Source organism: Rutidosis leptorrhynchoides, chromosome 4, assembly GCF_046630445.1.
Source record: "Rutidosis leptorrhynchoides isolate AG116_Rl617_1_P2 chromosome 4, CSIRO_AGI_Rlap_v1, whole genome shotgun sequence".
In the NCBI taxonomy this organism is placed as follows: domain Eukaryota; kingdom Viridiplantae; phylum Streptophyta; class Magnoliopsida; order Asterales; family Asteraceae; genus Rutidosis; species Rutidosis leptorrhynchoides.
The window spans coordinates 643,890,918-643,915,771 of NC_092336.1; the positions used below are offsets into that span (position 1 = coordinate 643,890,918).

Genomic DNA, 24,854 nt, shown 5'->3' on the forward strand with positions numbered 1-24,854 from the left:
GGATGGCAGATTTGTCTCAAGGTTTTGGCAAACGTTACAACAAGCATTGGGGAATCGTCTAGACATGAGTACTGCCTATCATCCACAAACTAATGAGCAAAGTGAAAGGATGATACAGACCCTTGAAGACATGCTACGAGCATGTGTTATTGATTTTAGAAACAGTTGGGATCGACATCTACAGTTAGCATAATTTTCCTACAACAACAGTTACCACTCGAGTATTGAGATGGCACCGTTTGAGGCACTTTATGGCAGAAAGTGCAGGTCTCTGATTTGTTGGAGTGAAGTGTGGGATAGACAAATTACGGGTCCAGAAATTATCCAAGAAACTACCGAGAAAATCATTCAAATTCAACAACGGTTGAAAACCGCCCAAAGTCGACAAAAGAGCTACGCGGACAGTAAAAGAAAAGATATAGAATTTGAAATTGGTGATATGGTCATGCTTAAGGTATCACCTTGGAAAGGTGTTGTTCGATTTGGTAAACGGGGGAAACTGAATCCAAGGTACATTGGACCATTCAAAATTATAGATCGTGTCGGACCAGTAGCTTACCGACTTGAATTACCTCAACAACTCGCCGGCGTACATGATACTTTTCATGTATCGAATCTGAAGAAATGCTTAGCCAAAGAAAATCTCACTATTCCTTTAGACGAAATTCAAATCAATGAAAAACTTCAATTCATTGAAGAACCAGTCGAAATAATGGATCGTGGGGTTAAAGGACTTGAGCAAAACAAAATACCAATCGTTAAGGTTCGATGGAATGCTCGTAGAGGACCCGAGTTCACCTGGGAGCGTGAAGATCAGATGAAGAAGAAATACCCACACTTATTTCCAGAAGATGTGTCAACACCTCCAACTGCTTAAAATTTCGGGACGAAATTTATTTAACGGGTAGGTACTGTAGTGACCCGAAATTTTCCATGATTATATATTATATGAGATTAATATTTACATGAATAAATGTTTCCAACATGTTAAGAAATCAAACTTGTTAAGACTTGATTAATTGAAATGAGTTTATGTAGACAATTGACCACCCCGTTTGCCTGATGATTCACGAACGTCATAACTTGTGATAATTATATAATCATTTTATTTTTTTTATGATGTAAGTTTTTATTTATATATATATATATATATATATATATATATATATATATATATATATATATATATATATATATATATATAAGAAGAAATACAATTAAATCAAAGATGTACAACTAAAACACTATTTGCTACAGTAAAACACTATTTGCTACAGTAAATTTTCGCTTTTCTACAGTAAAATACTATTTGCTACAGTAAACACTATTTACTACAGTAACACTATTTACTCGTATTCAATCCGTATTCGTACTCGTACAATACACAACTTCTAAATGTATATACTATTAGTATATACACTTCAATGATCAGCTCTTAGCAGCCTTAATGAGTCACCTAAACATGTGGGAACCATCATTTGGCAACTAGCATGAAATATCTAACAAAAATACAAACTAATGGAACCTTATATTCACGGGTAGGATCACATTTTTCTTCACCAACCATAACACTTTCATTTTTCAACTTTGATGCATCAAACTTATCTCTCTCAAGTTCTCACTTGGTGTTCTAAGTGTTCTTCATCATCTTCAACAAAATCTAGCTCAATATAGTTCATAAATCCTAACCTAGATCAACTTTCAAAACAACTACTCAAGTAAACTTCAAGAACACTTTCAAGTTTGCAAGTCTACTTCCAAGCTTTCTAATCAATTCCAAATAATCATCTAAGATCAAGAAACCTCTGTTATTTATAGTAGGTTATTATTCTAATTCAAGGTAATACTCATATTCAAACTTTGATTCAATTTCTATAACTATAACAATCTTAATTCGGGTAGGAATCTTACTTGAATTTGTTTTCATGTTATGATTCTACTTCAAGAACTTTCAAGCCATCCAAGATCCTTTAAAGCTAAATCATTTATTGTCACATCCAGTAGATTTATCTACTAAACTTGAGGTAGTAATGATGTTCTTAACATCATTCGATTCATATATATATAACTATCTTATTCGAAGATTTAAACTTGTAATAACTAGAACATAGTTTAGTTAATTCTAAACTTATTCGCAAACAAAGTTAATCCTTCTAACTTGACTTTTAAAATCAACTAAACACATGTTCTATATCTATATGATATGCTAACTTAATGATTTAAAACCTGGAAACACGAATAACACCGTAAAACCGGACATACGCCGTCGTAGTGAAACCGGGGGCTGTTTTGGGTTAGATAATTAAAAACTATGATAAACTTTGATTTAAAAGTTGTTCTTCTGGTAAAATGATTTTTCTTATGAACATGAAACTATATCCAAAAATCATGGTTAAACTCAAAGTGGAAGTATGTTTTTCAAAATGGTCATCAAGACGTCGTTCTTTCGACTGAAATGACTACCTCTTACAAAAATGACTTGTAACTTATATTTCCGACTATAAACTTATATTTTTTATGTTTAGATTCATAAATTTTAGTTCAATATGAAACCATAGCAACTTTAATCACTCAAAACGGATTTAAAACGAAGAAGTTATGGGTAAAACAAAATTAGATATTTTTACTTGTTGTCGCTACGTGAAATTTGTAACAAATCTATACAAATCATAACTTAACTAACTTATATTGTATTATACATGTATTCTAACATATATTATATAATCTTGGGATACCATAGACACGTATACAATGTTTTGACATATCATACCGACCCATCTATATATATATTATTTGGGAAAAACCATAGACACTCTATATGAAGTAATGTTCGAGTTAGTTATACAGGGTTGAGGTTGATTCCAAAATAATATATATACTTTGAGTTGTATTCTACCCTGAGACTTGTATACACTGGGTCGTGGATTGATTCGAGATAATATATATTGATTTAATTATGTACATCTAGCTGTGGACAACTAGTTGTAGATTACTAACGTTGGACTACTAACTTAACAAACTTAAATCGTTAAAAAGTAATAAAACATATTGTGAATATATTTCGATCATACTTTGATATATATGTATATATTTGTTATAGGTTCTTGAATCGATCAGTGGCCAAGTCTAATTCTCGACGAATTAAGAATCTGTGAAAGTGAGTTATAGTCCCACTTTTAAAATCTAATATTTAGGATGAGAATACATGCAGTTTTATAAATATTTTACAAAATAGACACAAGTATGCGAAACTACATTCTATGGTTGAATTATTATTACCGAATATCACCCTTTTTAGTCTGGTAATCTAAGAATTAGGGAACAGAAACCCTAATTGACGCGAATCCTAAAGATAGATCTATTGGGCCTAACAAACCCCATCCGGGTTACGAATGCTTTAGTACTTCAATTTTATCATGTTCGATGAGAGTCCCGAAATGATGGGGATATTCTAGACACATTCTGTTAATGTCAGTTACCAGGTGTTCACCATATGAATGATTTTTATCTCTATGCAGTTTATGCGAAATGCCTGATATGAGATGGATGTTTATGAAAAATGAAATCTTGTGGTCTATTATTACAATTTGATATATATAGGTTAAACCTATAACTCACCAACATTTTTGTTGACGTTTTTAAGCATGTTTATTCTCAGGTGATTATTAAGAGCTTCTGCTGTTGCACGCTAATTAAGGACAAGAATTGGAGTCAGCATGCTTGTAATATATTGTTTAAAAACTGCATTCGGAGATTTAAATCGATGTGTAATATTATTGTAAACCATTATGTAATGGTCGTGTGAAAAATGTTATCTTTTAGATTATCATTACTGGATAATCTACGTTATGATTTTAAAACCTTTAACGATAAAATAAAGGTTATGGTTTGTTTTAAAAACGAATGCAGTCTTTAAAAAACGTCTCATATGGAGGTCAATACCTCGCAAGGAAATCAATTAATATGAAACGTTTATAATCGATATGAACGGGACATTTCAGTACATGGTGGATAACTAAGGGATTTATTGAGTATATTTAAGTAAGGGCTGGTTTAAATCATAAATGGGAACTTAACGCACTACAATACAAACTAAGCTTATAAATCTTTAAGGATAACTGAGAACTATCAGAGGTTCTAATTTGTCTACAAACCCTTAGATATTACCAAACCATTGACAGAAAGGAATTTGAAACACAATCACAACCACTCACTTGGGTGATACACTAAGGTGTTAAGAAAGGTTGGATATTATTTATATATGGCTATGCTACTTTATTCGTGCGCCCAAGGTATGCATTGCATCCAAGATGGGCCGCTTATATCCTTAAACCGGATAAAGCGTCGGGAGTTGAGCATAGTTCATTCGATCAGAATCACGATAGCCTAGTTCCTCGTGACATGCTAATCGAGAAAGCAATTAGTAGGGAATCTAGTGTTTATACCAAGGTATATTGATCCAATGAGTGTCTCGCAATCATCCTGACACTACGTTATCTTAAATCATGATGAACCACGTCTTCTTTGTCCTTAGCTGTTGAATGCTAGCTAGCTTATTTTAATTTATTACTTTAATATTTTAAATAAAATTATAAATCAAATCAACCCAACTATTTCCTTTGCATAATTTGATATTCCGGATAAAGTGGTATCTAGAATAAACTGGTTGAACTTGGTTGTTGGATTTTTCGAACAGTCGCCAATTTATTGGGACCAAAAGGATCCTGCCTCTCCACACAAGATGTACCTGGCCACTAGTCTTGGGATACAAAATTGTGTACAAACCCAATCTTAATTACTAAATTATCTGAATAAGCTCCGTTTCAAATTCGACCGCTCAAGGAACGACCCTAGGTCATATTTGCCCTTACTAACCCATAGGAAGGAATAATAGATTTAGGCCCAGCATATATAAATTAAACAATCAACTTATTCTGTTGATATCCTGAGTTGACGTTTTGCGATCTAACGACACCGCATAAATAAACCGTCTGATTCGGACATATCACAGACCTACCGAGACCCCACCACCGTCCATGAAAGGGATCTTGGTGAGTGAAGTTAAAGCTAAGGAAATCAGTACATCAATTGATGAAACTACTGATCTCTCAAGCATTTACTATATGACTCCCAAAGAAAGACGAATCAAGAAGGAAATAACTGAGAATAATAGAAGAAATCTAAAATTAGTTAAATCTTCTAGTTGTCTGAATGCTGAGCGTACCGCTTCTAATCCTGCTCGTCAACCAGTAACTACAGATGAACCAGTAAATCCTGATACTGGTAAGTCCAAATTGATTCCTGCTGGTAAACTAGTAGCAGCAGACAAACCAGTAACTTCCCACACTGGTAAGTCAAAATCTAAAGGCAAAGCAGCAATCCACACGAATGGTACTGGTTCCAAGCCAAAAGCTGCCCATAAGGGAAAAGCTAAGACAGTAGAATCAAATACTGAGACATCTATTGTTGAGATACTGACTGTGAAGCTCGACCAGCTGCTTCTGGCTGTTACTCAAAGTCAACAGCAGAACCAGTCACCCAGTACATCTACTGCCAACCAGCTACCGAGACTAAAAGTGAGAAAATGCTACAAATGTGGCAGTAAGGCTCACTTGTCCAACCAGTGTACCCAAACTATGAACCCCAAAGCTACTACCCCTCAAACCAATCAAGCAGCAAGGAAGAAAGCATCGAAGATAAATATTCCAGAACCCATCCTTGGATGGGTTCCCAAAAAGAACTAATCTCTTAGCTACTGTACAGGGCATTCAAAACAAACAAATCTGGTATCTCGATAGTGGCTGTTCAAGACATATGACCGAATGTAAGTCCCTGCTGATGGACTATCAAGAAAAGGATGGTCCAGTTGTATCATATGGAGATAATTCGTTGAGTTACACAAAGGATTTTGGTACTTTAATAAATGGGAATGTTACATTTTCAAATGTGGTATATGTCGTTGGGCTTAAACACAACTTACTCAGCATAAGCCAACTAACAAGTAAAAATAAAATAGTCCAATTCAGAAGGAAAATTGGCACTATTTTTTATAAGACATGGAAGCCTCTGCTGACAGCAAAAAGACATGAGAACATGTATTAAATTGACATGAACACAGCAGTCACAACAATTGATACTTGTTTTTATTCAAAGGCAGCAGACAACCTCAAGTGATTATGGCACATGAGACTCTCACATCTCAACTTTAAAGATATTCACAAATTATCTAGTAAAAGTTTGGTGTCTGGGCTACCCACAATGTCTTATGTGAAGGACAGATTGTGTCCTGGTTGTGAAAAAGAAAAGCATCACCATGCTTCATTCAAGTCAAAGTAGATTTCATCTGTTGAAAAACCATTTCACCTACTTCATATGGATCTTTTTGGTCATGTTAATGTAGCCAGCTATAGTGGGAAGAAGTATACACTGGTTATTGTTGATGAATATTCTAGATATACTTGGGTATTCTTTTTGAAGCAAAAGAGTGAAGCTGCTGGTAAAATTATCAATTTTATCAAAAGGATGGAACTATTGAATGAGCAACTGGTGAAGCAGCTAAGAAGTGATCATGGTACAGAATTCAGAAATGCAACTTTGGAAGAATTTTGTGCTGTGAGAACACCTAAACAAAATGGTGTTGCAGAAAGAAGAAACAGAACTCTCATTGAAGCAGCAAGATCTATGTTAGCTGAGTCTGGGTTGAAGAATTCATACTGGGCAGAAGCTGTGAATACTGCCTGTTTTACCCAGAATAGATCTTTAATAGTGAAAAGACATCAGAAAACTTCTTATGAAGTTCTCAAAGGAAGAAGACCCTCAATTTCATTTCTTCATGTATTTGGCACTCTTTTTTTCATTCTGAACAATAGGGACCAGCTTGGTAAGTTTGATGCTAAAGCTGATGAAGGTATATTTCTTGAATATTCTAACATGTCAAAGGCATATAGGGTTTTCAACAAGAGAAGGAGCTGTTTTGAAGAATATATTAATGTTACATTTGATGAAACTGCTCCCACTTCATCTTCTATTCAAGAAGATGAGAAGTTACTGTTTAAAGAGCCTACTCATCAAGCTCTTGATGATGAAGAAGAACCAGCAGCAACTCTCTCACCAATCCATGTTGATGGGTTCTCTGATGATGAAATGGAACATTCTGTTCCATCTGTGTCTAAGCCTAGTAGACCTACTGGCTCTACTGAAGTTCTACAACTTGAGCAAAGGTCTACTGGTTCTGAAGGATCACAACCTGGTACTGGTTTCACTCAAAATGAATAGATGTATACTATTGTTGCTCACACTGTTGAACCAGCTAATGATCAAGATGTTGTGTGTTCCAAAACAAGCTCACCTGTTCATAACACTAGATAGACAAAGGAGCATCCAATTGAGCAGATTATTGGTAATCTGGCTAGTGGTGTTAAGACAAGGAGACATGCAACCAGCAACTTTTGCATGCATGTAAACTTTGTATCTACCATTGAACCTACATGTCCTGAAGAAGTAATCAAATATCCTAGCTGGGCAGGAGCTATGTAAGAAGAGATCTCCCAGTTTGATAGGAATAAGGTTTGGACATTGGTACCTAAACCTGATGATGAATCAAAGAAGATCATTGGTACCAAGTGGGTTTTCAAGAATAAGATGGATGAAAATGGGATTGTGGTCAGAAACAAAGCTAGATTGGTAGCTCAGAGTTTCAGATAGGAAGAAGGATTGGATTATGGAGAGACATATGCACCAGTGGCTAGGATGGAAGCTATCAGATTGTTCTTGGCATATGATGCTAAGATAAACTTTAGGGTATTTCAGATGGATGTTAAGTCTGCATTTCTAAATGAGAAGCTGTAAGAAGAAGTCTATGTCAAACTGCCTCCTGGTTTTGTAAGCAGTAAATATCCAGACCAAGTCTATAAGTTAGACAAAGCTCTTTATGGCCTAAAACAGGCACCAAGAGCATGGTATGAGACACTTCATGTGTATTTCGCTGGTATAGGTTTTAAAGTTGGAACAATTGATACCACTCTATTCTCAAAGGAGATAGATGGTGATCTTTTACTGGTGCAGATATATGTGGATGATATCATTTATGGGTCTAAAATGAAAAACATTGTCAAGATTTTTCAAAACTTATGTCAAAGACATATGAAATGAGCTTACAAAGAGATTTGTAATACTTTTTAGGATTGCAAATTAAACAACTTGATGATGGGATTTTTGTAAGTCAAGATAAATATATCAAAGATATGTTAAAGAAATTTGATCTGACCTACTTAAAGAATATAGGGACTCCAATGGCAGCATTTATCAAAATAGATGTTGATCCCAATGGTGAACCAGTCAATATCACTGAATATAGAGGTATGATTGGGTACCTACTTTATCTCACAGCCAGCAGACCAGATATTATGTTTGCCACATGTTTCTGTGCAGGATATCAAGCTGATCCTAAAGAGTCACATTTGCTGGCAGTAAAGAGGATATTTAGGTATCTGAAAGCTACTGCCAAACGTGGTCTTTGGTATCCCAAAGACCAGGATTTTGAACTAATTGGGTATTCAGATACTGACTTTGCAGGATGTAAAATAGACAGGAAAAGTACTACTGGTGGTTGCCAGTTACTGGTGGTAGGCTAGTCAGCTGGACGAGCAAAAAGCAAAATACTGTGTCCATATCTACTGCTGAGGCAGAATATGTTTCTGCTGAGAGCTGTACTGCTCAAGTATTGTGGATGTAAAGCCAGCTGAAAGACTATGGTGTTCATGTTACTAAAACTCCAATCTATTGTGACAACACCAGTGCGATTGCCATTACCAACAATCATGTAATGCATTCAAGGACAATGCACATTGACGTTCGATATCACTTCATAAGGGATCATGTTCAAAAAGGAGATGTGTAGTTTCATTTCATTTCAACAGACCAGCAGTTAGCAGATCTTTTCACAATGCCCTTAGATGAGAAACGTTTTAACTACCTCATCTCTGAACTGGGTATGCTTGAACTCTAAAATAAAAGACAAATTTGTTGGTGTGCTGGCTCTACAGCATGTAGGGCACACCAGTAAGTCACAAATCTTTACTTACTGCCTATATGTCAAACAATCAGCACAACAAAGTCTTTTATGTCATGGTTATACAATTGTACAAAATGAAGTAATAAATAGCCCACAACATTAAAATGATACCTTAAAACTGAAACTAATTTAATCCCAATGATTTAAATTAAATACACGACATATTAAATGTAACAAAGTTTTTTTTTTGTATTTAATACAAAATTTATTTTGTGGTATTTAACTTCAATTTTTGAATTAACACCTACTGCATTTAATGCGTAATGGGAGGTATGAGTGTTCAAGCTAATTAAACGTCATGTCAACAGTCTGTGTCCCCTCGAAAACATGTCAGTTTGTCACGTCTGCCCACGCGCCTGCAGATGACAGTTGCCATTTTCTTTCTCCTGCACTTTTTCCACCAATTCGAAAGGTTAAATAGGGTGATCCTATTTCCATAATAACCTTCGGTTATTAATTTTTTCAAAATCACAATCTTCTCTCTAAAATCCCCAAATCCTCAAATCATTCAAACATTCATCTTCTACATTCATCAATGGCAGACCAATAACAACAACCACAACCAATCGAAAACCAACCTGAGGAACAATAGCAACAACTACAACAATCGGAACAGCTTGAACAGCAACATCAACAAACACCGGCACCGAAGGAGCAACATGAACAGGCACCGTTATTTGCTCTGCATCCAAGCCTTGTACAGGCGGCAAATGCACCAACACACGATCAGATTCTCCTATCTAGAGGCAATGATGCACATGTTCTCTCCATCCCCAAGTCTAAAGCCAGCATGGGCTATGAGACGTTGATCGATTACATCAGGCAATCTCCACTCGCTAGATCAATCACCGGAGTTCCTTCCAGACTCTATCCGGCCTGTTTAGGCAGATTTTGGTACACGACTATCATGTCTAGCACTCCACAGGGTACATCATGTGTTCACAGCATGGTCATTGAAACCCTAACCTACTTCATCACCGTTGATGCCATTAGACGAGCTCTACAATTGCTAGGTGGACCATTTGTGATTCACCTTCAAGTGATGAAGTAAGAAGGGAGGTACTAGAGATCATCGGATATACTGGTGTTGTGGCCCACAGTCCATTGAGGAAGCACATGCCATCGCTGTGGTACTATTTCTTTGGTTTACTGACCCAGTGCTTCAGCCAGAAGTCGGGAAGTTTCGATCAATGCTCAGATTTTGAGCTTAAGATGGGTCATGGGCTGCTGTTCAACAGGAACATTGACTATGCTGCAAAAATCTACCCGAGGTTAAGGGAAATGGTGCTTGCACCAAAACGAACACATTTGATCCCCTTTCTAAGGTTCTTGAGCCTTGTTTTTGAAAATGAGATGGGTGATGCCTACATGCAAATTGCTGATCTTTCATTCGACCTGCCTCTAAAGCAAGGGGGATGCCAAAAGCTAAACCTGCTGTTCCATATGCTGCCTTGACGCCAGCAATGCTTGAGTATCTTGATGCTCGAGATGGAGCTAATGAATCGACTGCCTCTGGTAGTGCACCGGCTGAGGGGGAGGGACCTCAGCGTAAGCCAGCTGTTCGACAGAAGAAGCCAGCTACCTCAACTAGAAAAGCCACCGTCTCAGATACTGGTAAAGCAGTAGTTGTATTAGAATCTAGTGCTCTCTGATAACAAAGAACAGCCCTAGTCTTATATACTGACTACCCACTTCGAGTATTGAAATCTGTTGCTCATCTATTTCTTGGTAACAGGCAAATCCAAATGTGCAAAAGCTGGCTCCAAGCATGCCACAGGGGAGGTTGCACCAGTCTCAACTGCTGCTCCTGAAAAGGTTGCTGCTATGGAACTTGGTGCGTCTCTAGACCAAACAGCAGAAATAACTAACATAATTGAAAATATTTTATCTGCTAACTTAAATGTTGTTAAGTTAACTGGTTTTAAAACTAGCGTTAAGAGGAGTAACAACCCATACTCTTCTAACCAGGCACTTCCACATTTTTCAAAATTGTACTTCAAGAAATATCCTCTGCTGACAGTACAACCAGCAGAGAACATACTTGACTCCCAAAGCAGACTTGAGCTGGGTCCTCATCGTGTTGAACCAGCTCATGCTACTGCTCAGCACACTTATAACTTGAATCATGATAAGAGTCACACTAATACATTAAAACTAGCTAACACTCTTACACTATCTGAGTCATCATGTGTTACCAATGAGTCAGCAGAGTCACAGCTGTACTTACAGACACCACACTCTATCTCAATCGAAGGGCTAACTAAAACACGTTTGTCCCCAGAGACCAACATCAGATGCAATTGTTGAGTCAAATTTATTTGATTCTGCTATTGTTAACAAAACTTGTTACTTTGTTTCAGATCTTAGCAGGGCATCAGATGTTATTTCTACTAGTGTTGTAGCTGGTACTGGCGAGCCTGTTATTGCTGCTAGTACTGGTCCTGATTCAGCTATTATTGAACCTTCTGCTGCTGCTGGAGATGAAGTGGTTGCTGGTTCCACTAATCTTATCGTTAATAAGGAGGTAGCTATTGCTGATGTTTTTGATACTCCTCCTGCTATCTCCAGTGTTACTGCTTCAACTACTGATACTGAAGTAGTTGATGAGATGATTAAAGAACCTCCTCCTACTCTTAAAGAGGTGATTGATAAAGTTCTTAAGGAGGTTCTAGTTTCTGAACTTACCAGGGGTATTGCTGATCAACCCGTTGATACTATCACTGCTGGTAGTGACCAGGATGACATTGTGCTTACTGATGAGCTTATTACGGTAAATGCTGTCTATTCTGAACGTGTCACTCTTGGTGATGTTACTGGTATTCCGAATGTTGCTGCTATTGAATCCAGACAACTTATTACTGTAGATTCTGCTGGTAATCTTAATGTTTCTGATACAACACCGGATACCTTCTTTAAGGGTGCTGCAGATATCGTTCCTCTACCTTCTGCATAGTCACCTACTTCTACTACTGGTTCTCTGGAACCACCAATGGATGCTGGTACCTCTGCTGGTGCTACAACTGAATCTACGAAGGCTTCTATTTCTGCTGAAAAGCCTAAGTATGTGTGCCAGGTGCCAGATCCAGAGGAGGTTGTGCCCAAACTTGTCTTCAAGGGAGTATCTATCACTCCTAAAGTTGCTCATCTTTTGGATCAGCTAACAATTGATCCACAAACTGCTCTTATTGAGGCCAGCAAATTACCCGATGAAGAGCTGACTCAACTACTGTCACAGTTGGACCAGCCAGCCAAATAAGAAGTATTTGAGAGGCTAGCTACACTTGAGAACATCAATAAGCAGCCATACTACCATGTTTTTGGTATGGCTCCTGCTGCTTCTCCATGGCCTGGTACATGGAGGCCTCTCAAGTTCATCCGTGATCCAGATACTAGTAAATACATAATGCAAGACATTCCTGATTTGTCAGTACCTTCTGATTCATTAGCTTCTTCCTTATCATCTTCTTCATCTGATGCTGATGCTAATAAAGGTACTGGTAAGGAAGAGCCAGTCATTCATGATAATGTGACTGGCTCCAAAGACAAACCAGTGGATCTGGATGATGATACAACTGTTGATGCTGCAAAGGATACAAGTTGTTCTAAACCTTCGGGTGAAGGTAAAAATGATGGTGATCATGGTGATGAGTCAGATTATGACCTTCCACCTCCACCACCCCACGGAGGTACTCCTATTGCTGCTATTACTGAACAACCATCAACTAGCACAGCTGATGTTTCTGATATAGATGGTCTGTCTACTATGGCTGTCTACAGGACTGTTGCAAGAATCACTCCTGATATCACCAAGACCATCAGGGAAACTCTTGTTGACTGCATGACTGAGGCTATTCGACGAGCTGGTGTATCACCACTTCTGTTATTAAAACCCAGCTGCGTCAGTTTACTGCCTTTGCAGATCTAGTAGTTGACACCATTCACCACCACTATGAAGAAGAAGATCAACTTAAGCAGCAAATCATCTCTCACAACTAGTATACTGATCATATTACCCGTCTTCAAGCAGAACTAGATGCTGCTAATTGAATGAATCAATTTATGAATGAAGAGAACATGGTATTGGAAGAGAGATTAGAGTCATAGGAATAGCAAATGGCTACCATTATTCCTGCTTCTACTTATGTTACCATGGTGGAGACAATGCAACGCATGGCTTCTCTTCAAGCTGATGTTAGAGCCAGTGTCAATCAAATGGCCATGGGTGTTGCTAGGAATGAAGTGAGAACTTCAAACCTATGTCTTAGTCAATATGGTGTGGACCCTGGTGCTCACCTATCTCCTGCTGATGCTGACTGGAACAACTTTGCTTATTCAGTTCCTGAGTTAGATAGTGATCTTGATGTAAGTGTTCTCCCTGGCTCTATTTCTGTCCCTGCTGATGACAAAAAGGGGGAGAAAAAATCTAAAAAGCATAAAAAGAGAAAACAATCTAAGGGGGAGTATGAGCATGAGAAAGCTCCTAAACTGCATAGGAGAGATGGTGATGATGGTGGTGATGGTGGTGATGGTGTTGATCAAGGTAATACTGGCCCTAAGCCCAATAACGCTCATACTGAAGTAGGTGTCAAGGCTGTTGGTGAATCTCAGCCCATTATGTCTGCCACATCTGTGGATGATATTAGTTCTGGTAGTAAGCCCAGTGATGATGATGTCTCTGAGCTGGCTTTAGCTGAATCTTTTGTTGTCTCATAAACCATTGAAAGAAAGATGAAAAGAACGATGGAGAGGCATTAGAAGAGACAGCAGGATTTAAATGATGCCTTCAATTCTAGGTTTGAGGCCTATGCTGCACGAAAAAGACATAGGATTGAGCATAGAAGAAGTCTCAACCGTGAACAGCTTGATACTCACAATGAACTGCTCAGCATTAATCAATACAAGAAAGATGCTAGAAAAAAGAAATGCTAAGTTCATGGTGAAGTATGACGGAAAGAAGGAAAAGTTGTATGTTAAGCGAGTAGAAAGAATCGAGAAGATGACACTTGAAGAACTGCAAAGGTATTTAGATTCTAACAGGTCAGGGGGAGAAAGAGCTGATGTATTTATGAAATGGCTGGATGGTATGATGAAAACCAGCCAATCTACTCAACCTGCATCTTCTGCTCAGCCAGCTGCACAATCACAGCCAGTAGAGATCATCAACCTTGATAATGATGAAGAGAAATCAGTAGAGATAGATGTGTTTGCTGCTGAGGGGGAGTACCTTGCAATCACTCCCTTACTCCCTCCACAAGAACCAGTATCAACTTAAGAACCACCAGCTGGACCCAAGCCTATTGATAAACAAAGGGTAAAATCTACCCCTAGGGACAACCAGCCCCTAAGGAAAGACTCCTTATTCGTGGCAGCTGGTGAAGGTACTGTGGCAGTTGTACCAGCTGATACTAATCAGCCAGCTGGTACTGAAGACACAGAAAGGAGTGCTGTGATTGAAGACTCGGCCAGAAGTGTGCTGCTAGGTGAAACAAGAGCTGAAGACCCAGCAAAGGAGGATGAGTTGGGAGCTAAATCTGATAACGATTCTGCTGATACTGCTAACTTTATAGTCTGGGGTAGGGGCAGCTCAACTTTTATACTATCACCAATATCTGCACAGACTCTTGCCTATTTTGATAGGACACTTGATGAACATGACTTTGAACTAGTGGGTCCCTATGGCACATCAGAATCACCATTTGTATATCCTCCATCTTCCCCCAAGCCTAATGATAAACATACTACTTGAGAAGATGAGTCAACTGCACAAGGAAATCCTGACATAAGAAAGATGAATCCAGATGAGAGAGAGGCTTACATGCTTAAGATCACTGTTCCTGAGCTGCTAGAACATAGAGCAGCAGGAATACCAGAAAGAATACGCTAGATCAGATTGTTGTATCATCCACTTGACCAGCAATTCTACATTGATGCCATGATGTTCAACATTGATATTGGTGTGTACTTATACAAATTGGTCAAAGGCTCCACAATAATGAAGAGAAAGCCCTCTTTTACGAGGCTTTGCAGCTGGATATGGACTTAGAGAAATATTGCTCTACCTTGATAACTGATGAGGGCAGGCAATTGATTGCAACAGCAAAATCCCTGCACATCACTGTTAATGAATATCTCATAAGTGTTCAGCTTGAACAACAAAGAAGGGATGATGCTGAGTATGCTGAAAGGTTGAGGCTTATGGAAGAAGAAGCTAAATTGGCTGCTGACAGAAAACAAGAGGCTGAATCTCTCAAGTTAGCAAAATCCATAGTCAAAGCTCAGGACAAGGCATTGGATAAACTGGAATCTGCTGAGAAGGTACCTACTGAAGCTCCTACAGAGACTGAATGAACAAAAGAGCTATATGATCATTTCTTTAGGAGTAAATATATTGATGTGATGACCAGAAGATCCAATCCTGGTAAGATCATCAGAGTGCATAAAGGAACAAAGAGGTCCTTCAGTGTCAGCAGGGACAATGATGTCTATGAGAGGGTAGACTACACTAATCTAAGAACCTTTGGATTCAGTGAATGGATGGAGATACTGCAGTACTTCATTGATAAGGGTAAAAGTGATCTCAAAGATGCACTAAAACCTGAATTACAAGAACTTTTTGATAAAGCAGTCAAGTATGGGAATGCACCAGTAGTGAAAGTAGAAGAAGTTCTATCTCAGAAGCCTAAGAGAAAGAAATATATTGGTGCTGGCCCACATAGAAGAGATCCCATCATTCTACCTCTTCAAGTTCCAGTATTTGATCCAGCTGATTTGCCTTTTGCCTGAACTATTCCCTGAAGCCTGGGCAGCCTTGAAAGTAAAACAAGAAGAGCTATCTGATGAGGAAAAGGAGAAAGATAAAGATAGAGATAGATAGCCTTCTTATGCTAGAAATATATCTTTTGTTATTTCATAATTCATTATACTGCCTTGTAAAGTCTGTATATATTTGTTGTAATGGATGTGAAATGAGTTTATCTTCAAAATCATATCAATTTATAAGATATAGATAACTCAGCAAAAGATCCCAAAACAAACCAAAAGGGACAAATTTTACTGCCTATTTTCTTTAGGTCCCTTACTGCTGGCTTTAGTGTTTTACTTTTTATGTCATAGGTTTGTCATCATAAAATAGGGGGAGATTGTTGAGTCCCCAATGTAATTAAGGATTTAATTATGACAAAACAGCAGATATGTACACTAGAATGTTATGTGCAGCCAACACAGGTTTGTTTATGTATGGACAGCAAATGTGTTGTGTCGAGTGTTTAATTTGCTGCTTAGTCTACCAGCACAAAGTAGACAGTTTTCTTCAATTAGCACAGGATGTGTAGCCAGTAATTCAAGAATATCAAGTGACTCATCATAAAAGAAACAGTATGGCTGGAAAGCAGCTTACTACACAAGACATCTATGCTCCATTACAAGCATAGTGGTTTCCTAAGTGGTCTACATCAATTGTACTATTCAACAGAAGTCGAAGACAAAGTTGAACAGAAAATAACACGTGTCGGCGGCTGACAAGTGACCTTGCAAGACCACGTGGAAATGCAGAAGTTTAACGCATGTGCAGACATGTGTTATTCTTTGTCAACGCCTAGGGAACACAATATTCTATTTGTTTAATCAAATAGTGGTGCCAAACCGAATTGGAGTGTTCCTGCAAATAGCTACCAAAGAGGAAAGAGGAGAGCACGCTCTCTAATGCAGTCGTCCCCACAAGTACAGACATCCTATGTACCAGCGGACAATAGAACAATTACACCAATAGGACTACTATAAATTGATGTTTCCACTATTGTAACAACTAGTGGTGTGGGTTTATTTAATTAGAGTCCAAACTTGTAATAGCTTTAGAATATCCTCGATAGCTATAACTTATGTATAATCTGTATCAACCAACTATCATTCCGTCAAGGATAGTTGTAATTCTTTGTGATTCAATCAATAAAGAATAAATCGTTGAAAAATTACGTTAGACTCTATTTAAATTACTTGCTTGAATACTAAACCGCTTTAACTGTTAAGTTAATTAAAAAGAATTGTATTCACCCCCCCCCCCCTCCCTAACAATACTCCTGTTGTTAATCAAGGGACCAACACTCGTCTTGTTGCCAAGGGATTTACTCAGATGGATGGTGTGGATTATCATGACACGCTTGGCCCGGTTGCGAAATTAGTCATCGTTCGGGTATTGTTAGTTGTGGCGATTAAACACGATTGGCACATCCACCAATTGGATGTGAATAACGCGTTTTTACATGGCGATTTAGACGAAGATATTTACATGAAAATCCCACAAGGATTTGCTAAAGAAGGAGAAACTCGTGTATGTCGACTAAAAAAAGTCTATTTATGGTTTGAAACAAGCTTCACGAAATTGGTATCATAAGTTCACTCATGCTCTTATTACTCTTGGATTTCGTTAGTCCAAAGTTGATCATTCATTGTTCATTTATGAACATCATAATGTGTTTATGACTGCTCTCATCTATGTAGATGATGTGATCTTAGTTGGGAATGACGATAACAAGATAAAACAAGTCAAGGTTGATCTCGATCCAAGGTTTAGTATTAAGGATCTTGGAAATCTAAAATATTTTCTCGGCATTGACGTAGCTAGGACCTCTGAAAGTTTGGTTTTAAGTCAAAGAAAATACACTTCGGGTATTGTTTCTGATTGTGGTTTCGATAGTTGCAGACCCATCACCTTTCCTGTTGAGCAAAATCATAAATTTGATCGATGTGAGGAGGCACCAAAAGTTGATGCCACACATAATCGTCGTATAGTTGGTCGAATTCTTTACTTGCAAGCTATGAGACCGGACATTACATATTTGGTTAACATTTTTTCACGGTTCATAGCTGATCCTAGACAACCTCACATGAATGTGGTATATCGGGTAATCCGATATTTGAAGACTACGGTTGGACAAGGTGTTCTTCCTCGGAAAGGTGATTTTAACCTCACTGCTTATTGTCATTCAGATTGGCTTGGATGTGCGTACACACGCAAGTCTAGAACCGGATACATACTTCTTCTAGGTGGAGCTCCCATCTCTTGGAAACTAAGAAATAGTCGGTTGTGTGTCGCTCTTCCGTAGAAGCAGAACATCAATCCATGGCTTCTACTGTTAGTGAGATTTTGTGGATTCGTTGACTTCTAAAGGATTTCAACGTTAATTCCACTGAACCAACCCCACTATTTTGTGATAATCAAGCCGCACGTCACATTGCTAATAACTCGGTTTTCCATGAGCACACCAAACATGTTGAAATGGATTGCTATATTATACGTGAACGGGTTGAATCAAAAGAAGTTCAACCATTTTCTATTGATACCAAGACGCAAATTGCATACCTGCTTACGAAAGGGTTGGGAACTTAGCGATTGCGTTTATTACTCGACAAGTTGGGCACTCGAAATCTTCATGCTCCAACTTGAGGGGGTATTGGATTTTGAATATAATACATACTCTTATACTTATGGCCCAAGTATAGGATATTGATTAGGATCTTTATGTGATTTAGTTTACTTATTGATTAGTTTCTTGAAGGATACGTGTATACACTGGTATATAAATTGTTTAATGTGCAGTGGCGAACTTAGGTTATGAGGCATGGGGTTCAAGGAACCCACAAGTTAAAAAAATTTTATTTCAAATACTACTCATATTGTATAGGACACCACTAAATTTAGAGATAGGACCTCATATATTTTTTAAATTAATGGTTTTATTGAAGTAAATGTCCTTTCTTTTTGGAAAATTTTTTACAAATTACCATTCAAATTGTTTAGAACCTCACTGAGTGTTGATTCTAGAATCGCCACTGTTGATGTGTATCGATAAAATTAACCTTTAATCAATTCTTAATTTTTACAAATTGTTTTTTTTTTGGGGTAATGGGATAACCCCGGCAAATATAATTGATAATAACAAACATTACAAGGAAGGACAACCGCCTCAAGAACGCCTTGAGGCACAACAAGACAACCAACTAGCTATCTACATAAAAGAGACAACTAGACCACAAGAACAAACCAGACAACTTATCCAATTTTCCAGTCTGCTTTCATTTGAACCACACGACTAGAGTTTTTAAACTTGAGAGTCATCAACTTTAATCGGACATTTGAGCGAATCAGTTCAAACAATATATCCACCGATCTAGGCGCTCTCTTAAAAAGCCAAGCATTTCTTTCTTGCCATATATAGTATACCCATATATAGTATACCGAAGCCGAGAAACATAATTTTGCCACCACACTTCTAACAGAATTACGTCCTGCAACTTGAACAAGCATATCTCGACAAACCTTCCACTCATGACTAGACAACGATCCCATCAACAAGTCCAACACTTTCTCCCAAACTTTTTTAGAATAAGTGCATTTGAAATTTTTTTACAAATTGTTTAACATCAGAAAAATATCTTTGAATTTTATATACGATTTCTAGTAATCATGTTTCATTTTCTAGATTACGTACCCATATATGTCTAGCTGCTAATATATCTAAATTCACGTCTATTCTATTTGTTGATTAAATAAGACACATTTGTTAAAAAAACAAATATATGATTGCAGTATTATAAAACCTAAATAGAAAAAGAAAATATAATCCCGCTACCAATGTATATGGTTATTAGTTTCCATATAGGTACATTAGTGATTAGTTTCACTAGTATTTATTACCGTTAGTAGTGAGTGCATTACTTTACTCTCAATAAAAAAAACCATAAAATATATTGGTGTGAATCATTACAATTGAAGGACAATAAAAGCAATGATGATATAATTGTGTAACATATTCATTGAGGATCAAAGTTTGAAAACTCAATTTACAGAAGGCTAGGTGAAATTTCATCTTCAATTTGCAAACTAGATTCAAACCTAAAACCCGAGTCATGATATAGCAAAATCTGTTGCCCTTTTATTTGCACTATACGCTCCCTCGCTACCCCAGCCAGCAATCTGCATTCAAGAAAACTTTAAGATGTAAATACGAGGTATAAAGAAGAGTTTTTTTTTTAAAGCCCACGTATAAATGCCGATTATACCATGGAGTGATTACAAGGTTGCAAGAGGAGATCCGGCTTCAGTGAAATAAGATGCGAGATCTACTGGCATGTGATCGAACATAGTGATGAACGGATGCGACTAATTAATAATCAATCAATCAAGACCAAAAGAAAGAAAGAAATGAGAATGTAAGTAAAGTTTAAGTTGGTGATATGAATATGATTTTTTAAAAATTTGATGGAATAATTAGTAGTAAGGTACCATAAGTTCATTTGCTGATGCTCTATCCTTTGGATCTTTCTGCACACTAGAATGGAATAACAAAAAATTTACTAGTGTATCTGTCAGGTGATGAATATGTGAAAATAACTTAAGAATATTCTAATATGCATGGGTGGTGAACAGATAGAAGAAGCTTAGTAGCTATGGGCAGGGGTGGTGTCTGATTCTTAAGTGCCACTACAGGCCCCAAGGTTCAGCCCATCTAAGGCTGCCTGCCTGGCTGGCTCTCTTTGATTACTATACAGATACACGTTGAATAATCCAATATATAGGGGTTAAAAAGCACCAAACCTGTGTTCACCTGCTGCAATACAATCTCTTAAGATAGATTTATCCAAATAAATAAACTTTAGCTATTATTATTGTAGATATATTATTTAACACTTGAAAATTTTATGAAAAGAAAATGAACGAAAAGTGCTTAGCAGGTCAACCCAATTCAACCTGGCCCATTTAGTCCCAAACTTAAAAACTTACTATTATTATTTGACCTATTAATTACCCAAACTCAAAGATGTATCGATCTGTAGATGTAGCTAAAACTAAAAGTTACCATGCTTCAATAAATGAGCAGAACTGAGGAGAGAATTGGTGGGAAGGTGCACGAGGTGGTGGTTGACCAACAATGGTTTCCATAAGTTCATAAACGTTGACCCATCCTTCCCCTGGTTGGGGTGGGGAGTACGGAAACTGACCCGTCGCACATTCCAGTAAAACTAAACCTAAGCTCCATATATCACTTTTATATCCGTAGTTGCCTCCAATAATTCTTTCTGGCTGAAACCGTACAATCAGGTATAAAACAAGTTAGTCAACTTTAATTCATGCTAAATAAAATTAGAAATATCAAATTGCACAAGATATATTTCAGTTTCAGATATGTACTAGTATTTAAGTTATTCAGTAACTCTTATTGGACTTTTTGCACTTCCATTTCAAATATACTGTTTATGTATAGATGCGATTGTGTGTTTACCAATTGATACGTGAAGAATGGTGATGAAAGTGATTATGTGATACTGTATTATCATAATTGAATAACTAGTTGTAACAAGAAAAGCTGCATATTAAGAATAATTTTTTGAGGAGTTGATAAGTAAAATAACAGAGAAAGACATTATTAAGAAGAAAAAATGAGACATTTTGACCGATAGGGTTAAACTTCAAAATTTCTTTAGCTAATTGGTTTTCTTGTGGCTAGTATGAAACTGATCATCCAATTATTTGATCGTGAATTCAAGCAACAGATAGATAATTAATGCAATAATAATATTATCATTTTTTTTTTTTTTTTAAAAAACAGCATACTGCAAGCAGTTAATTTTACTCACAGACATATAGTTGTACGTGCCAACAAATGTATTCGCTAATCCAGATGTGCTTGCAAGTATCGCACTAACACCAAAATCGGTGATTTTGACTTCACCTCGGTGATTTATCAGCAAATTTGACGGTTTCAAGTCCCTGTGAATGATATGTTTCTCGTGATGAAGGTACCACAAACCCTTGAGCACCTGTTTCCCGTAAAAAATTTCAAAGATTATAGATAATAATGTCTACATATCTAATAACAACTTATATTTGAAGCAAAGATTGCTGATATCTAACCTGCTTACAGATGGCAGCAAGATAATGTTCTGGAATAGATCCAACGGTTTTGAGAAAATCAGCCAATGATCCTCCATCCATGTACTCCAAGATTATAGAAACAGCACCGTTATCATAGAATGATTGGTAGCACACAACAACGTTTGTACACTGTGACGATTGGTTGATTTTAAGTTCTTGTGCAATTTGCTTGCGGGCCGACTCTTCCACATTCATTTGAATCACCTATTTTATTTAATTTATTCAGTAAGGAATTTAGGGTGGGGGGGGGGGGGGGGGGAATTACAGTACTAATACGAAATGATTCAATTCGTCATGATCCATTGACAGTAATTTACTAAGCGTAAATGTCCAAAATCACCCCCACAATAACAAATTGGAGACCCAACTCAATATCATCTATTTTCTTTTGTATTAATGATAATGGGCAAAGTCAATTTGGATTAAATAGTAATGCACTTTCACTTCGTTTGCAATATGATTGACCACTGGATTCAATGGATCGCTAATAAAACCACCCATCTTCATAACCCGCCATAATGCCATTCTGTCACGTCATCATTTTAAACGTTTCCCTCTCAAATTACCAAAATCAGTAAACATTAAGTAAAGTGGTCCAAGTAAACAAATTGAAAAACTATAAATGAACTGAAAGCACATTCATAAATCAGCACATTCATAATTCAATATGAGAAACTCAGCATATTGAGGGACATCCCTAGATGAAAAGTGTTGAAAAAATTTCATGTGACAGAGGCTTAAGTTTCTTCAAGGTATGAATAAAAGATGAATCTGGTTGGAAGTACCTTCAAAGCAAAAAACTGGCCAGTCCACTTGTGCTGCACCAAACGAACTATTCCACCATTTCCCTTTCCTACTACTTTAACCGCATCAAAATCGGCTAAGCTTAACTGGTTGTCCGATGGCTGAATAAGAGGTGGCTGAAACAAAATTTGTAATATGAGTAAGAAAACAAGGATATTATTCGACAGGTCCAGTCTAATCTCTCTTTAGTAACATTTCTTTCTCATTAATTCAAAACAACATTCACCAACTATTCATGATTTGAAGTACTGACAAAATCAAGCATCGTAAGAAACACTCAACAAAACTTAAATTACTGCACAGCTTCTATAAATTTGTTTGATGGTTTGAGGTGGTTTGCTCTTTTAAAGTAACATCAACCAATAGACTAATTCAGATGGAAAAATAAGGTATGGCATGGAGGTATTTAAAATTGCATTTTGAAAGTAATTATTATCTGATTCAAGTTTTGAAACCGTAGATAATTAGCCTCGACATTTCGGTAGAGTCAAAACTTATTCAGAGTAGATAGGTGCAGTTGCAAGTTTGCAATAAACTTAATTGTGACTAATTTTCGCATGTGAATTCTGAAATAAAAATCAGAATTTGCTTTGCCACACACTTATATAGCTGTGTATCCGGTTGAAAAACATCTTTGTCATACTAGATTGTCTTATTATGTTTATTTTCATTTTCATATAACAGAATCCCTTCCCTTTCAAAGTGCAATGCAAAGCTCTCATTATATAAGTGACTGATTAGTAAGTGGTTCATAGAAGACTCAATTTATTAATGTGTCCTAATTCTATCCCACATTACACATCAACTTCACACTCATCTTGCCTAAACATTTTCAGGCAGCTCAACATTCTACACCCTGTATCATTTTTTTTTCGAAAGGCAATAATTTTTTTCGAAAGGCAATAATTCTACACCCTGTATCGTATCAAAAGTATTACAAATACAAATTATTACAATATTCATAAAAACAAACCTATCAGTTTCGAATTTTGAAATTAAACAAGACTAGCAAAGTTTTCATGGTCATTTTAAGCACCCTCATGAAATAACAATATCAACCTAAAAAGGAACTATCTTTACACTTGTAATATAACTGTATAATAATGAATGAATCTTTAGCGACTAGAGATCACAATGCAAAGAAACTCAGATCCATAAAAGCAATAAACTTACAGTATCAGATTGGGTTTGAGAAACAATTCGAACACCATCTCTATTCACTAGCAGATCACCATCCATAAAGGTCCCAGATTCAGTTCTATAATAGGCAAAGGCATTCATCATAACAAAAAAGAATATAAAGATACAATTTTTACTAGAAACCCACATAAATAAACACAATATGCAACAAGTATTGACATAGCAAAGAGCAAGAAATTACAAAAATTTAGCAAGTGAAGTTTCATCAGGAGGTGGAAGATTAAGCTTGAGAATAGGTGCCAAACTTCCCTTCTTCATGATGCCGAATAAGGAAGGATTCAATTCAATTCAATTCAATGTTTGTTTGTTTGTTTTTGTATTGAAATTGAAATTGAAATTGTGAAAAGTCTTTGGGAAGTCGTCTTCCCCAATTGAAGCCAGAGGGTTTCCCACAACATACAACAATTTTGCCGTACTATTTTAAATCAAAATACGCACATCATTTAATCGATATATTAGAATTAGATATTAGAATATTAGAATTAGAATAATACTGTAATGTAATTTTTGAGACGGGTGAACTTTATTTTATTATAAAGAAAAAGAACAAAATTAGAAGAAAAAAAAGTGATAAGAGTTATGACTCGTGAGTCGTGACAGAAGTTTTCATTGACAAATTTTAGTGTTTACTGAAATTTAATACTGAATTTGAAACTGAATAAATGGGTTCAGTATCTAATTTTAATATTTAATCTATTATTCTTTATACTTTTAATATATTATTTAATTATTAATTATTATTATTTCATTCAATACAAATCATTTTATCTATTATTAATTTCTTTAATAACAAATTTAACTCAATTTACTTAAAATAATCAGCCCATTTTTAAAAATTTGGCCAAG

General features: G+C 36.6%; 1 protein-coding gene across 1 annotated transcript; it reads right to left on the reverse strand.

Annotated features, from left to right (window-relative positions):
- Window positions 1–19,787: 19,787 nt before the first annotated feature.
- On the reverse strand, window positions 19,788–24,443 carry LOC139904365 (mitogen-activated protein kinase kinase SIPKK-like). The gene is made up of 9 exons (XM_071886301.1): window positions 24,190–24,443; window positions 23,982–24,066; window positions 22,790–22,924; window positions 21,984–22,208; window positions 21,707–21,889; window positions 20,929–21,152; window positions 20,355–20,400; window positions 20,132–20,231; window positions 19,788–20,045 (listed from the first exon to the last, which is right to left on the reverse strand). The coding sequence occupies exons 1-8, from the start codon at window positions 24,264–24,266 to the stop codon at window positions 20,142–20,144; spliced, it is 1,065 nt and encodes a 354-aa protein (XP_071742402.1). The 5' UTR covers window positions 24,267–24,443; the 3' UTR covers window positions 19,788–20,045; window positions 20,132–20,141.
- Window positions 24,444–24,854: the final 411 nt, after the last annotated feature.

Excerpts from the sequence above, each read along its gene's own strand:
- LOC139904365 (XM_071886301.1), bottom strand. The coding sequence starts at position 24,266 with ATGAAGAAGGGAAGTTTGGCACCTATTCTCAAGCTTAATCTTCCACCT. Across the intron at positions 24,067-24,189 it reads ACTTCACTTGCTAAATTTTT|AACTGAATCTGGGACCTTTA; the intron begins GTAATTTCTTGC and ends TGCCTATTATAG. Across the intron at positions 20,232-20,354 it reads CATCAGCAAATGAACTTATG|TCGCATCCGTTCATCACTAT; the intron begins GTACCTTACTAC and ends ATTATTAATTAG.